Genomic DNA, 16,136 nt, shown 5'->3' on the forward strand with positions numbered 1-16,136 from the left:
GGGATGTTTAAATTAACCCAAACACCCAATTTTCATTCATGCACCACTTTGGATTTTTCCTTGGTATACATGCAGAGTTTGGAGCCGCTACGTTTCATGTTTTTTTTTGTATACCTTGTCGAGGCTCGTATGAGAGCTAACATACAATGCACAGCAGGGGGGGGGGGCATGAGACAAGAGGGGTGGGAGTGGGAAGGACAAAACAGTGGGGAACAAAGACATTCGATCTGTGGAAGGGAGAGGGATTGTGCGGGGAACACGGGGTATACAAGATGGACATTACAGGGACTTTCAGGAAGGAAAGCAGGGAATTTGTAGGAGGTGGGTTTGGGGTGGATTAACGGGGGTAGAAAAGATCGAGGATTTGTTATTTTTTTAAGGTTATGGAGTTATGGAGAAGACAGACAGACGGACGGACACACACTGACATTTGTTATTATTATATACACACATACATAAAGTGAAGAAATTCTCAGTGCTATTGAATGCCATATTTTATGACAATGTGGGTCATCAGCTGATAAATACAATCGATAAATGTTTCTGGTGATGTTGCAGGAATGCTATTATAAGGGGTAGACATAATTCACAAATGCCAAATGTGTTTTGAAATTCATTTTAAGGGAAGGTTCAGCCAACTTAAGGTAAGAGATGTTGGTGATCATCAAGTTAAGGCTCAAGTTGCTCATGATTTCCTTCTGTTGTAAGCTATCGTTGTATCCTTCTGTCTACCAGTAACAGTGTTGCGATATGAAGAAGGCAAAGGGGATCTTTGTCTGTTGTAGAATGCATTCCGTGTGCTTTGATAGAAGCGGATGGATGCTGTGTGCCTCATAAACCAAAATGAAACAACTCTGTGCCATTAAGCAGGCATGTTGAAGCACCGACACAGAGGTAAGGCCATCTGTAATTCGTCCATACATTTGCTTACACTTGTTTGTTCACAAGAGAAAAAAAATCAGGTTAATAGAGAGGATGAGAATTTTTATTTAATTTAAATAAGCCACCCAAAAGTAAGCATTCTATAGCTTATTTTGCATACTCCAAAATCAAATTACTTGTGGCCTTATCAAGACAAACCATTTGAATAACACTTTACCAAGGCCCCTTGTACTTCCAAAATAAAGCAGAGCTGGAGTTGGCCTATTATCAACATGGCCTATAACACACTCACACTGGGTCAAAATCTTGAAGGAGGACAAGCACAGAATCCCAGCTGGAAGAGGATCGAAAATTCTCTTCCTGATTTTTGTGTTCCACTTCACTGGAGAGCAACGAACTGTAGGAAAAGGATAACAGAAGCATGTTTAGACAAAAATGTACCATTCTTATAAGTACTTATCAGATGGTTAATTTTAAAATTATATTAACACCAAGATAACAGCTTAAAGTTGATTTACTGAGTGTCATTAATAATCTGATAACACAAACTAATTTGATCACCGTTCCACCTCCCTTCCACCACTACACCACAGGAGGGGGAAAAAAAACAACGGAACATTTGTGGCACAAGAACATTGCATCACCAAATTAGGTCTTGAGGTTCACTTAACCACACTTCCCACAGATCTAGGTCTGCATAAAGGGAGCAAACATTGACAATGTGTCGAACCTCGTCTGCACGTCCAAAACCGCCAGCAGCTGCTGCCGTGCAGGTCAGCACAGAGCAGCTGAGTTTGACGAATGAATCACGTATTGTGTGTGACCATCTCGTGCTCTCTTTAGAACAGGCACTCAAAGTGACGCAACATCGGTGGGAAACGCGAACGGACAGCACCAGGAGAACTTTCCACAACACCTGCCTTACAGGTAACTTTTGATAAAACTCTTTAAATGTGCCGTGTTACATGCTACTGCTGAAACAAATCACTCAACGCAAATAGTGAATGGCTGAGTTGATTATTCTATGCAAAGAAAATGAATTTTATCATTTTTCTTTCATCTCACAGAAATTGGGCCACCACATAGTCATGAACTCATTATTATAATGTTGTTGACTATGATGATGCCAAATGACAATGATATATTTTATTACTTTTTGTCTTGATATATATATATATATATATATATATATATATATATATATATATATATATATATATATATACACATCGATATATACATATACTGTATACATATATACACATCTATATTTACATATACTGTATATATATATATATATATATATATATATATATATATATATATATATATATATATATATATATATATATATACATACATATTAATATTTATTTATGTATTTGGTGGAAAACTATACATCTGATCAGAAGTCTGAGGAGAGATCTTCAACTGATCCGTACATGAAATGATAAATTAATGCTGTGATCAACATTTAAGCGAGAAAAATGTTTGTGACAAAATAAAGTGCCGCTGCGTTTGTGACAGCAATGCGTGTGCGTCACAGTGGCGTCAATCAAGAGTTGTAAAGAAACAGCTGATCAGGCATGTGTGAAAACATGACACATACTGGGCAAAAAAAAAAACAAAGATACCAAATAGAGGTCACATGACCTGTTAAAGATCATAAAGTTGATCACATTTTTCTTTTCACCAATATGTTTTTATATTGATGTGAGCGTCAATGGAGAAGCTTATAAATAAATCATATGCTAGACATCAGTGTACTTTTGCACGAACTATCAAGAGATTTTTGTAGATAATGGACCTATGGTATATGGGATTTCAACCTGGGTTCAGCAACCACATATCATGGACCAGGAATTCAGATGGGAACAAACTTTTAAGGTGCAGACATATTTTTGCAAATTTTAGCAATGGAGCCAATACCGCTCCGAGAACGAATCCTAATCCTGAGACGTGTCGCAACTAAGTGGTTTCGACATTTGCTTTGTCAGACAAATGGAAGACGAATGATAAATTGGAATCAGGCTTTTGGTAATAGATCTGAAATTTGGATTTCTGATCCGTGATGTATCAAAAAAATAAATCAAGACCACTTTGGAATTCATAGATATACTTTCACATATATACATGACCTGATGAGTATTCCGAAGTGGTTTTAACCCTCAACGAAAGCAAATGAAAACAAAGGATGAAAAAACTTGCACAATATGTGGCTTCCTTCGGTTTCACTCAGGTTTTCAACTTATACACTCAACGGTAAAGGGAAAGCAAATTACTTGGAGTAGCTTGTACTGCACTATGCGATGGTAGTTATATGTCCAAAATGTCAACTCAACCAACCTTATTATCGAGGAATTATTTAACACAAAGCGGATCATAAGAGATATGTGAAGTGTTGTTATTTATATTTGTCTAAGGTTCATGGAAGAGCATGTTTATTAATCACATGCAGGACAAAGACTTCAGCAGCTATCGGTGTCTTTTACATCAATTATAAGGACCTCAGCAGACAATGGACAAATACATGTAAGATAATGGGATTTGAACCGAAGTTCCTCGCATAATGTATCGGTTCAGATGGGAATGCCAACAGGAAAACCCAAGTCAACTCAGCAGGGATTAACATATTTCACCAGTTAATCGCCGAGTGCCACAAAACACAGCTTCCTCTGTTCAGTTGTTACATCGACAAGTTTTCCTCAGCAAGAAAGAAAGAATCTACATAAACAAACAAATGTAGTGGTTCAACAAAATCTGTTAGTTTCTGCTTTTACAGCTTGACAGCAGCTTGTGCAATCAAAATATCAGCATAATGATATGTTATAAAAATGGCTTATTGGAAACTCTAACAGTATCAAGATGTTTGATGCTTCACTGCCAGTTGTTTCTGGTTAAGGTGAAATCACAAAGAGGTTTGTTGTTCCCATCTGGACACTTAGTTCCTTATGCAGATATCCCAGGTTCGAATCCACTAGAATCTGTTGACTTATCCATTGCATGTCTCTCAATGACCTTGTCGAACATGCAAAAATATGCTGATAAGTCCAAATTTAACATGATTGACGGACAAGGAGATAGAGGTAGAGATGATAGATCGGAGGTAGAGATGATAGATCGGAGGCAGAGATGGTAGATGTGTGTGTGTGTGTGTGTGTGTGTGTGTGTGTGTGTGTGTGTGTGTGTGTGTGTGTGTGTGTGTGTGTGTGTGTGTGTGTGTGTGTGTGCATTTGAGTAGGAAGGTCCTTCAGCCTTAAGAGATTATCCAACTTGGATTAAAAAAAATCTATGGCCCTGCACATGGAACGCTCTTTACCCCATTCTTTATTTATCCAAGAGGGTGGATTGGGAAAATTTTAATTGATAAAATGAAGGGAAGGGAGGATAGCGTCATATCAATCCAAGAGGCAGATGCGATGGCAATGTACAAGTTTTTGGCAATGCACTTTTGATTAATATTTATTTGAATTATTCACATATTATTTATTGCTTTTCTTGGAATTATGAAACCAAATACTTTGCTCCCTCTGCTCAGCCCTCTGACTCTCAAAGCTTTCCGGGATGCACGCGTTTTCCAATAACCGAGTCGTTTAAACACAAAATCTAGGCCCAAGACCCTCTACTGTCTTGTTCTTCTTTTTCCCTCATTTGTGGAAGTGACTTCCAGAGACTGTTCAATCGCACACTTCCTTCCAGGAATTCAAGCAAGCAACCATTCTATTTGTATTTCATCACTCATACACTGCCATGATCATTAATAACACGACATAAACCAACCTTGTGTTTCTTCCTTTCCTTTTTTTCCAGTTCATTCATTTCCTTGCTTGTTATTCCCCGTGTTTGGACGTTACCATTTTGTCCCCAATCAACTCACTATTTCTGTGAGCATAGATTTTGTCCACAAAAATATTGAAATCTAGGAAGGGTACTCGGTAGAGCGCATACCTCCATCACGTAACGCCTGATCCACGAGAACATATCGGGCCCAATACATTTTTGAAATATTGCGCAATATTCCGCATTTGGGCCCCATCTCTCAATGGTGAAGAATCACTTTAAAAAAAATTCTAGTAGTCGGATCCGGATCCAGAATTTCACCAAAATCTAATCAGTTTGTGTCACACGTCCAACCTGTCCACATTAATTTCATCCGATAGCGTCCACAACTTTTTGAGATATCCTGCACACATACAAACAAACAAACAAACAAACAAACAAACAAACAGCCAGAAAGGGGTGAAAACATAACCTCCTTCACCTTCGGTGGCAGAGGTAAGAAATAAAAAAACCACAACCTCCAGTAAATGTCAAAAATTATTTAGCGACATTATTAATTAATTTATCATGTCATAAAAATTAAAATTACAGCACTGCAAAAGGGGTGAGGGAGGGGTGATAGAAGAGGAAGAATAGCAGGATGAACTTCTCTTCTTAGTAGAATACTCCTTTGCCTCCTTCCCTGTGGTATTCGACATTATTTTCCAATCAGATCATCTTTCCATCGAAAATGTGATCAGAATCAAACTTTACCGGCAAGGAATTTCCAGCTGCCACCACAGTTTGGTGTTTTTTTCGGATCTGCTGGTCTTACACAATGCCACAAACTTCCTCACTTGAGGTCTAAATATCATGTCACATCCTGGAGAAAAAAATCTCAGTAATAACAATGAAATAAATGCAATGGAAATGAGGAATAAAAAGAATGTGGGGCATAATGGGGGGAGGGGGGAGGGGGTGGGAGAAGAAAAGTGAATCCCCCACCAACCACATCTCGAAAGTGCCCACAGAGGTTTTAAGGATACTAGCGAAGAATCCATCCTTACAGATGGGTTAATTCATCCAGAATTGGTGAATTTCATTTCCATAATTCCCCCCAGCCCCCTTTAACTGGCAGCAGCACGATGTCATACACGTTTAGAAAGAGATAATTGGGTCCTCTCCCCACCCAAAACCCCCAGTACTCTGAATATTTTTTTAATGGATAAAAACCTTCCATGCACACCCCGAGTACAATCAATCACCAGTTTTCAACTCCTTCTGTCTAGCAGGTCAGAAGTGCATAGAAGTAATAATAATAATAATAATAAAAAAAAACCACACAAACAAACACACAGATGCTTCTTTCTGAAAACACAGCATGATATTGAGCAGTTTGACACTTTATCAAACGGTTTAAAATGGATGTTATTATCCAAGCATTAATGGCTCCATCGTGTGTTCAATGTGGACGAACAGCAAGCTTTGTAAAATGACTCATACTTAAACGTTTTGATCCCGTGTTAATTATGACTTGGCAACACCACCACAGTGATTCTGTGGAACCACCTCTTTTATGACAATCAAACTTCACCCTGAAGATGAAACCTTTCACTGAGGTTACTACTTTCGTGCATTAGCAGACCTTATATTATAATAAACTATCAAGTAGAAATCGAATTACATGTTGATATGAAACTTGTCACCAACCCCACGTCCCACCACACCACACCACCCCCACCACAATTGAGCTTCTTCTGATAAATGAACAAATGCTGGTCACACATGTGGATATAGAAGAAAATAGATAATTGAAGAAGTTTCTTTTGCATAACTGGACACAAAACATACAGAAAGTAAAAATTTTTTTAATCATCCCTACTCTCCTTCCCAGGAATCAGATTGAGCAGACGTACCCTGACATCATCTCCGATTTGGAAACTTGGCTAATCCACATCTACTCGGGTGCACAAGGAATTTCTCGACATGGTAAGATTATATCAAAAGTACCGAGAGATACGTTACAAGTACCAGCGAATATCAAGCCATTGATCACTTACGAGGGATAAGATTGCATATTGAGAAAAAGGCACCACAAACTTCCTCTTTCAATGTTTTCCAGGTTTCTTCTTCTTTCATTTCTGGCACTCTGAAACAGCATTAATATTTGCCAACCCAAAACAGTACTGGGGGGAGATTGGGAGTGGAATTGCATATTCTCAGGATAAAAATAATGCATATCCTTCAATTTCTACATATGACAATTTTCATCGAAAAATGCAACAATTAAAGCATTTTCATAAATGTTATGCAAGTTACAATGCAATTTCTATCTGAATGTACACGTTTCAAGAGTGGGAGGTATGGGCATAGAGTATTAGATGAATCATTAATTTAGTGAAGCAAGCACCAAAGTTGGCATATTTTTCGGAGGAATAAAGAACGACAAATTTCAGATATTGTGCCAAGGTGAATCTGCTCCATGATTAGATTTACTAATGGAAAATTAATAACGTTAAGAAGGAAATGGTCCGATAACTTCAACAGAGTTCCCTCAAAGGGAACATAAACACAGGAGGACGCCATTCGGCCTATCAAAGCTTGTGCAATGGTTGCCAACATATGGTTGTTTGTCCGTGCTCTATCCTTTGTAAATGCTGAGCGTCAAGTAAGGAGGCAGCACATAACATTTTTTAAAGTCTTTGGTACGACTCAGCTGGGATTCGAACTGCCGACCTCCTACACTCAGAGGGGATATTTTAACTATTAAGCCACCAAGACTTGGGTATTATACTTGTGAGATATTATACAACTGTTTTGGTGAATCCATTGCCACACATATTTGGAGGACATGCAACGTCTCCTTCTGCAAATTGCTCACAGACAGCATTGGCTATGTCAGATGATAGCCACATAATTCAATCATGAGAAACACAAATTGCATTCCAAAAGCAGAAATGGGATTTGGGTCAGGATGAACAACTTGATGGAACACTTGCGAAAAGATTTTACTAATCTTAATGATGACTCAAATGAACTCGAACATATAGTGATTGAATCCTTTTGTTCCACAGGATGACTACGGTGGAATTCCACCTGAAACTTCACTTTACTATTCATTGGATCAACACAACCTGGAATGGCCACCAGAACTGTACAGCAATGACGAAGCATTCCTACCAATCAATGACAGCACAGAATATTTCTTAAATCAGGTGTACAATTATTCGGTGATAGATTTTGCAAAACCTTGCAATGTTGGTCTCCCAGAGAGCTACAGTCAAATCTTCGTTCCGATTGTATACTTTCTTGTGGTACTCATTGGGGCTATTGGCAATGGTATGGTTCTGCTGGTACTTACAAAGAGAGGACGACGACAACGAAAAGTCATGGCAGCAGATTACTACGTCCTGCACCTATCTCTGGTGGACCTGCTACTGGTCCTCTCTCTGCCTTTTTGGGCAGTCTATTCGATCTACGAGGAATGGCTGTTTGGACGCTTGATGTGCAAGGCTGCTGGTTACTTCTATGCTGTACACATATATGCTAGTGTTCTATTGCTTGCTTCCCTCAGCTTACACAGGTACCAATCAATAGCCCTGGCAGCACAAGGCAAGCAAGGCAGACCACAAGGTACTAACTTACATTTGGTGATATCATGGATTTCAGCACTTATATTGGCACTGCCAGAGGCAGTCTTCCGCGATACGATGTCTGCCAAAAGCCAAACATTGTGTGAGCTGGCATTCCCTACAAACTCTGCAGAAACATGGCGGAGGGTCACTAGAACTGAGCTAGCAATTCTAGGGTTTTTAGGCCCACTACTAGCCATGGTACTCGCATATGGAGGACTTGCCAAGGTGCTGCATCGTACGAGCACTGACCGCTCCCACCAGTGCAAGGTCACGTATCTCACTGTGTTTCTCGTGGTGGCCTTCTTCATCTGTTGGGCACCTTATCAAGTAACCCTTCTTATAGACACCTGGCTGCTCAGGACCTCAAATGCAACAACCTGTGGCCAAGAAGAAAAAGTGGAAGTGGCAATGGCCATTACTGAAGTCCTGGGCTTTGTGCACTGTTGCCTCAATCCGTTACTCTATGGCTTTGTCAGGCCAGAGTTTCGGAAACGCTTCGTCAAGCTGATGAAGAATATATGCTCAGGAAGGTCACAGAGAGTGCAACAGATGAAAACAACAAAAATGATTCCTACTCATCCCAGCCACTCTACATCTTCCACATATTCTGTGGAAAAGACTATGACTTTATTAGGCAATTAATTTGAATCCTGCGGTAATTATTTCACTCTGATAAATGTTTTCAATAACGTAATTTGTACATTATAGGAAGTAAACAAACAACTACATGATGACGCAGTTCAAAATGAGCTATACCTTCAACTACAAGCCCCCTCATCCCTGAAATAAACCTTAATATTCTGAATTTAAAGCCGTGTGGGTAGCTTTTGTTGACTCTTTCCCACCCCCATCTATCCCAATCCTTCACCTCTCCCAAGACTCTTGCACCTCATTCAACTCATCACCAGAAGGGGGAAACTATTATGTCTCATTTTCACTGTGTTTCCTACCATTCTCAGTGACTGCCTTTGCACATAAACCCCACACCCTCTGCCAACCTATGCCATGAAGGCGGATGTTGAGACACGTTAAACCCGACTGGCAAGCCACACAAAATGATTATCCATGGGAACACAAAAAGTACCATATGTCACCATATTTACAGCTACTTTGTCAGCCAATCTCTCTCAATGACATACTCACCTTGCATTCTTTCTGGTTCACCTTTGTCATACTTTACTTTATTCTACATTTATAGCTAGCGTCTGGTTTCTAATATTAAAAGATCCTAAATAATCGGCATTAACACCATAGCAAATCACCTAAACATTCAGAGATAGACAGAAAGAGAGAGAGGGTGAGAGTGAGTGAGAGTGAGAGTGAGAGTGAGAGCGAGAGCGAGACGGACGCATGCACACATGCACATTTCTTGAAAACATACCTTTCTCCAAAGGAGCAAAATCAAAGCCATAAACCAACACGCAATACCAGTGTTCCAGTAGAGATGCGGAATAATAAACTGGTCACAATCAGAAATTAATAAACTGGATATCAAAACAAGGAAACTCCTCACCATTCAAATATATATTTTACAAAAATCAATGTATCCCGAGAATGCATCTACCGAGACGGGGAGGAGGAGGTAGCGGCTTGATGGAGCTCAACCAAGTGTATAGATTGACAACTATAGGATTGGCTGAAAATGCTTACAAGTTGGATTCGGTAGTCTGGTGCAGTTTTCACAAACACGAAGGCAAAACACCAGAGAAGGTATCCCTAACCCACCTTGGAAAAACAATTCCATAAACAGGTGAGAATGGAAGATGTCACACAAGAAACCGTAACAACAACGAATACATCCCCAACAATGGTAAAAAAAGACAAAACGAATATATAAAACGAAATATCAACAGATATTCACTGACCACTGGGAAAACAATAAAAGAGCAGGAAGGTATTAAAAAAAAAAGAGAAATGATTTGGACAGACTGGGAATAGACAAAGAAGGCTCTTTGGAATGACTAAGAAGAGATCAGCTCAACTGGGATGGAGAACGAATAATAATCAATGTCCAAGACCAAGGGCACAACAATCACTTAAATAACATAGTTGGACTGACTCAATTGGACAAGTGTCGGTAATTTTTTTTTTGTAAACCTTGTCGAGGCTCGAGTGCTAACATACAACGCACAGCAAGGGGGCATGTGACAAGAGCAGCCAGAGTGGGAAGGACAAAACAGTGGGGAACAGAGACATTAAGAGATCTGTGGAAGGGAGAGGGATGGTGAGGGAACATGGGGTATACAAGATGGACATTACAGGGACTTTCAGGAAGGAAAGCAGAGAATTTGAAGGAGGTGGGTTTGGGGTGGATTAACGGGGATAGAAAAGATCGAGGATTTGGATGGGGGATGATAAAAGGTGGTGGTCAAAAGCTATTTTGAAGGCCTGGAGGGAAGAATGGGATTAAACAGAGTGAAGGAGTTTATTCCAAAGAGGAATGAAAAAAGAGGAATGAAAGAGTGAAGGTGACCAGTGATCCTTGATTTTGGTAGTTTTACCAGAAGGGGGTTGTTGGAGGACCTTGAGCGCCCTGTGGAAATATGGTGGGGCGAAATCAACAGACAGAGCAGGGGGGGGGGCGAGACCAGAGAGGAGACGGTAGAAGACAGAAAGACCACCGACCTGCCTGTGGTGAGAGAATGAGAGGCCCAAAGACTCAGCCCCATCGTGGGAGATGCCAATGATCCGAAATGCCTTGGTACTGTGGGGGAAAAATTTATATTAATGTATTTTAAATTGCAACAAATGGAGTTTCAGAAATGTAACTTCTATGCTGCAAATTGAATTGGCTGTCATTTCTGGCCAAAAGACTTTTGCCCTAAATAATAAGAAATGTGTTGTTCTGGAGCAGAGTGACCGAGCTGATAAATGAACCTTTGCTTAGAAAATGTACGAAGTGGCTTTATGTCTAAAAGACACGTCTACAGTCTGGGTGAATATCCCCCAACCTCTCTCTCATGGAAGTATAAAATGTTTTGAAAGACACATTTTCTTAGTACGAGCACGTGAGGAAGTATAGTTTCTCAGTGCCTCGTACTCCTTGGAACTGACCAAGTACCAAGTTAGAATAAAACTCTCTGATGTAATGTAGAAGTGAATTGAATCGGGTTGGTCTAACTGTTAACTAAAATAAGAATAAATGAAATAGAACCAAATAATATTGCAATCAAATGGGGATTTTTAAGTTCATTGTACAAAGGTGAGAAGTGTATGGTGTATAATTAGGAAATAAATTGTTTCACAAGGAAGGACTTGTGTGGACAACAGTTTTATCAGTGTCGATAGGGTTTTTGTAGGGTTTTATAATCAAATCGGACAAACGTTAAACTCTGTCTGAAGTTAAATAGGATTCCACAATCGACCAGTTAGAATCCTTCAGGAGGACAACGATCACAGCAAGGTGGGTTTAAAAAATCCACGTCAGTACCCACAGCATAAAGCCGAGAAAGGTGGCAGGTAGGAGCACCAGCCAAGAGGGGAGAGCAGTACTCCATCAGTCTGTGGACGGAAGCTTTGTATGTGGTCAGGAGCTCAGGTGGGCTGAGGAATGACTTTGCATGACGGAGGAATCCAAGTCGGTGACTGGCTTTGGAAGCCAGGTTGGAAATGTGGCTTTCCCAGGAAAGATAATGGCAGATCATGAGACCCAGAAGCTTAAAAGAAAGGACTTCTTCCAGAGGATTGTTGAGAAAGTATAAAGGGGGGGGGGGTTCCAAATGGTCCTTTCAGAGAGACATAGTGAGAGTGTGAGATTTGTCAGGATTGAAAGACATGTTCCACGTGTTGGACCAGTTTGTGATTTTACCCAGATCTGCAGTGAGCGAAGAAGCTGCTGCCTGCCGGTCTGAGGGATGACAGATGGTATGGCAGAGAGTGGAGTCATCAGCAAAGAGATAGAGGATTTTCCAGGAGTCGCAGAGATCATTGATGAAAACCAGGAAAATAACAGGGCCCAGAACGCTGCCTTGAGGAACTCCAACCTGGACAGGAAGAGGGGATGAAGGAACTCCATTTTGGGCCACACGGTGACTGCGACAGGAGAGGAAGTCTGCGAGCCATGAGTGGAGATTCCCTTGCATACCATAGGAAGAGAGTTTGGTGAGCAGGGCAGGGTGCCAGACCATGTCAAAAGCACGCGATATGTCTAGGGATATGGCTCTGATTTCATGTCCGGCATTGAGGACCTCCATTCATTGTTGGAATAGCAGAAGCAGCATATCCAGGGTAGAGTGACCTGGTCTGAAACCAAACTGAAGATCAGAAATCAAGCCATTGGACAAGAGAAAGGATTTAATGTCTGAAGCGATGATGGATTCCATAACCTTGCTGATGATTGGGAGAAGGCTGATTAGTCTGTAGTTGTAGGGATCTGTTTTTGCACCTTTTTTTGCAGGGCAGTAATGTTTGCTGATTTCCAAGCAGATGGCAGATAACCTTGAACAAATGAGAGGATGAATAGAGCGGAGAGAGGGTGAGCAAGAGCAAAGGAGCAGGTTTTTAGGACACGTGGGCTGATGCCATCTGGACCGGTTGCAGAATCTGAATCGAGGTTTGACAGCAAGCTCTCCACCTTGTCAGAAGAAAAGGACACAGAGTCCAGGGACAGTTGGGTGCGACTAGGTAAGGTGGTTAGAGAAAGCGATGGGTTTCGGACACAATATTTCGATGCAAACACCGAGTTTAGGCATTCAGCCTTTTCACTTGCGGTATCAGCAGCGCGGCCATTTGAGGTAAGGGAGGAGGTGGAGGGGGAACATACACCAGAAACAGATTTGATTAGATGCCAACAGGATTTGAAGGATGGAGAGAGGTTTGAGAGTTCAGAATTGAGCTGAGAAAGATGTTGTTTTCTGGCCTCGTGAGAGTAGATACACACTTGTTCCAAGTTTTATGAAAGGAACTGAGATTAACCTCAGTTGGGTTTGCTTTCCATGAGGCAAAGGCAAGTTGTTTCAGGCCAACTGCCTCGCCACAAGCTTCAGTGAACCATGGGCAAGCGGAAGCGTAGGACAACTGAAGACGAGAGGGGATAAATCTGTGCATGAGGGAGGGCAAGTTTGTTTGAAAGAATTCCCAGGATGAGTTGATGTTAGAGAAAGTAGCGATGGGAGACCAATTTATTAGTTTGATGGCTGCTTGGAGTCGGCCAGTGTCTGCGAGCCAGTCGGCTTGTGTGAAATGCCAGACTCGACGGCGCTGAGGTGGTTCTCTGATAAGAGCCAGAGAGATGTCCATTTTGACAAGCACGTGGTCAGAATAACTGATTGGAGCAGAGGAAAAACAGCAGATTTTTTCAGGGAAATTTGTCAAAATCAGATCCAGAAGAGATCGAGTATCATTCATTGAGATCCGGATCGGGAAATTAACCGATTGAGTCAGTTCCAATGATTCGCAAAATCTTTTGCTGAAGTACCATGATAGGTGAGAGAGGTACCCACACCCAGCCAACTGGCATGATGACAATTGAAGTCGCCACATGTGAGGAAGAGAGAGTTCGGATGAGAAGATAGAAGTTGATCCATGTTTTCGGATAGTGAGGTGTAAATGGAGTCATCACTGTTTGGTGGATGGTACAGCACATATTTTAACCTGAGGTGGGAGTGGAGGGGAAGCCTTAACCAGAGGTATTCCTGGGGGTATGGGGGAGTGAGGGCAGTGCATGGAGAGTGAGGAATAGAGTCTTTGATGAAGAGAGCAACTATATATATATATATATATATATATATATATATATATATATATATATATATATATATATATATATATATATATATATATATTACCCAGTTAAACAGCGAGTTGACTTTTGCAGACTTTGTTCCAGTCTTCTGATTGCTTCTTCAGCCTTAGCTACATTCGTTGCCGTTTTCGGACGACCGCACCTTTTGCAGTGGCTACCGACCCTGTTGCTTCAAATTTCTTGACAATCAATCGTATGTTTCTTCCCTGAGGTGGTTAATATCGAATTCCTGTGCCAAATGGCATGCCACCATCGTTGGTTGTTTATTATCCCCCGCCAACCAAACGAAGTTGGCGGGGGATATAGAAATGGGTTCCGTCCGTCCGTCACATTTCGTTTCCGGAGCTTAACTACAAATCCCCTCAAGATATATTTACGAAATTTGGTACCCATATCAAGCAAGTGGTGAACTGGTGCCTTTTGATATTTTCTAATTGATAGGTCACATGGTTTGGAACCCATGTTGGATTCAATAAAATATTAAATAATGTTTTCTCTGGAATCGCATAACCCAACGAAGCGGAAATTTGCAACTATCATCTTCCATCATGTCTGCATCCATAGTAAAGCTGATGTTGACCATCGTCTGTTTAACTGTCACCGGGCCGTGGCTTCTGTGTTTGAGATAACGCATTGGTGTCGGACTGTGTCCAATGGGGTTTGGGGGAGTGCTCGTCACACTCCACATGTTTCCATAAATATATGTATAAACACACACACATACATGCAGAAGGTGTGCGAAAAGTTGCTGTTGTTGACTGCTATCTCCACACGTGGGTGGGTTTCAGGAGATAGAATGGAGATCTACCAGGACTCAAAGTGTGTGTGTGTGTGTGTGTGTGTGTGTGTGTGTGTGTGTGTGTGTGTGTGTGTGTGTGTGTGTGTGTGTGTGTGTGTGTGTGTGTGTGTGTGTGTGTGTGTGTGTGGTGTGTGTTGTCAGTGCCACACAGCATTATGATTTAATTTGTATGCCACAGGACACTGGACATTACGTGGAATTTCCACGCGTTCTTGCGAGTTCAAAATAATACACTCTCACAATGTTGACTTTGAAAGGAGGAGGAGGAGGAGGAGGAGGAGATTGGGACCATACTCTATGCAGAGCGTTGGTGCTGCTTAAGCAGTCTCCTTGGCGATTGTACACAATCCTGGACGGGTCGCCACTCCGACACAATACACAAGAATGCTGGCACTAATTTTGCCAACCTCGGAAGGATGACAGGCCGAGTTAACCCCAAGTGGTATTAATTCAACAGCTGAGCGGGATTTGAACTCAGGACCCGAGGATCCAAAGCCCACCACACCCTAACCATTAACCAACACCAGGCGTACTTTGAAAGATGAGCTTTAATTCCCCTGAGCAAGGGAGCGTTTTTAAGCAGCGAAGACGCTTGAATATTTGGGAATGTCCTTCCTTCAATTCATCCATTTATCAATGAAAATGAAGAAGAGCCTTTCCAACCCAGTGTTTAATTCTAGAGGGTGCTAAAGGGCAACTCTAAAGGGTATAATTCTAAAGGATTCCAAAGAGTAACTCTCAAGGGTTCTCAAGGTCATTCTTATGGGTTTCATTCGTTTCTTGGCTTTGCCTATTTCATATTAAAAATGCCAAACTGACCCCTTCCTTTGGACACGGGTGCGATTTTTTTATGTCTGTGCTGCTGAATCAAATGCACATATCCATGCAGCATACACGCCATCCAGTGGTGCAGATATAAAAAGCTTCCAAACACTACAAACTATAACTTTTCCTTGATCGTGTTCCAACGTTCCAAAAATGAGCAATTCTCCTTGCAAGGAAAGTTTTCAAAACAAACAGCTTAAGAAAGCCGAGGAATAATGCAGCTGGTTATAAACTGGCATCATTTTCAAGTTAACAAATCATTAGCTTGGATGCGCACATCGTAAGGAGGGTAGCACTTCCTGAAGTCTAAGGCAGCCCAAAATATAGCATGAGTACAAAAGAAAATTCCACAATCGATAACACGGCAATGTCCTAATCACCATGAAGGCCAATGCTAATTATTTATTATATCTTAAATTTGGTTATATGCAGACAATATGCACAGGAAGAGCAAAACCATCTTACAAGAGCTGCCTGACAGTATTTGAACATA

At 41.1% G+C, this 16,136-nt stretch overlaps 2 protein-coding genes across 2 annotated transcripts in view; one reads left to right on the forward strand and one right to left on the reverse strand.

The window, feature by feature from the left end:
- Window positions 1-16,136, reverse strand: part of LOC147028896 (FYVE and coiled-coil domain-containing protein 1-like) — a 299,989-nt gene that overhangs the window by 26,862 nt on the left and 256,991 nt on the right. Inside the window, exon 15 of the mRNA XM_085879733.1 lies at window positions 1,175-1,279. Within this exon, the coding sequence (XP_085735859.1) occupies window positions 1,175-1,279 (105 nt within the window). The remainder of the gene's footprint in view (window positions 1-1,174; window positions 1,280-16,136) is intronic.
- LOC147028897 (C-X-C chemokine receptor type 4-like) lies at window positions 1,585-9,075 on the forward strand. The gene is made up of 3 exons (XM_085879734.1): window positions 1,585-1,809; window positions 6,536-6,630; window positions 7,716-9,075. The coding sequence occupies exons 2-3, from the start codon at window positions 6,628-6,630 to the stop codon at window positions 8,916-8,918; spliced, it is 1,206 nt and encodes a 401-aa protein (XP_085735860.1). The 5' UTR covers window positions 1,585-1,809; window positions 6,536-6,627; the 3' UTR covers window positions 8,919-9,075.

The sequence above is a fragment of the Eptatretus burgeri genome, chromosome 4 (assembly GCF_056783735.1).
Source record: "Eptatretus burgeri isolate ZD-2024b chromosome 4, Ebu_testis_v1, whole genome shotgun sequence".
Classification (NCBI taxonomy): Eukaryota; Metazoa; Chordata; class Myxini; order Myxiniformes; family Myxinidae; genus Eptatretus; species Eptatretus burgeri.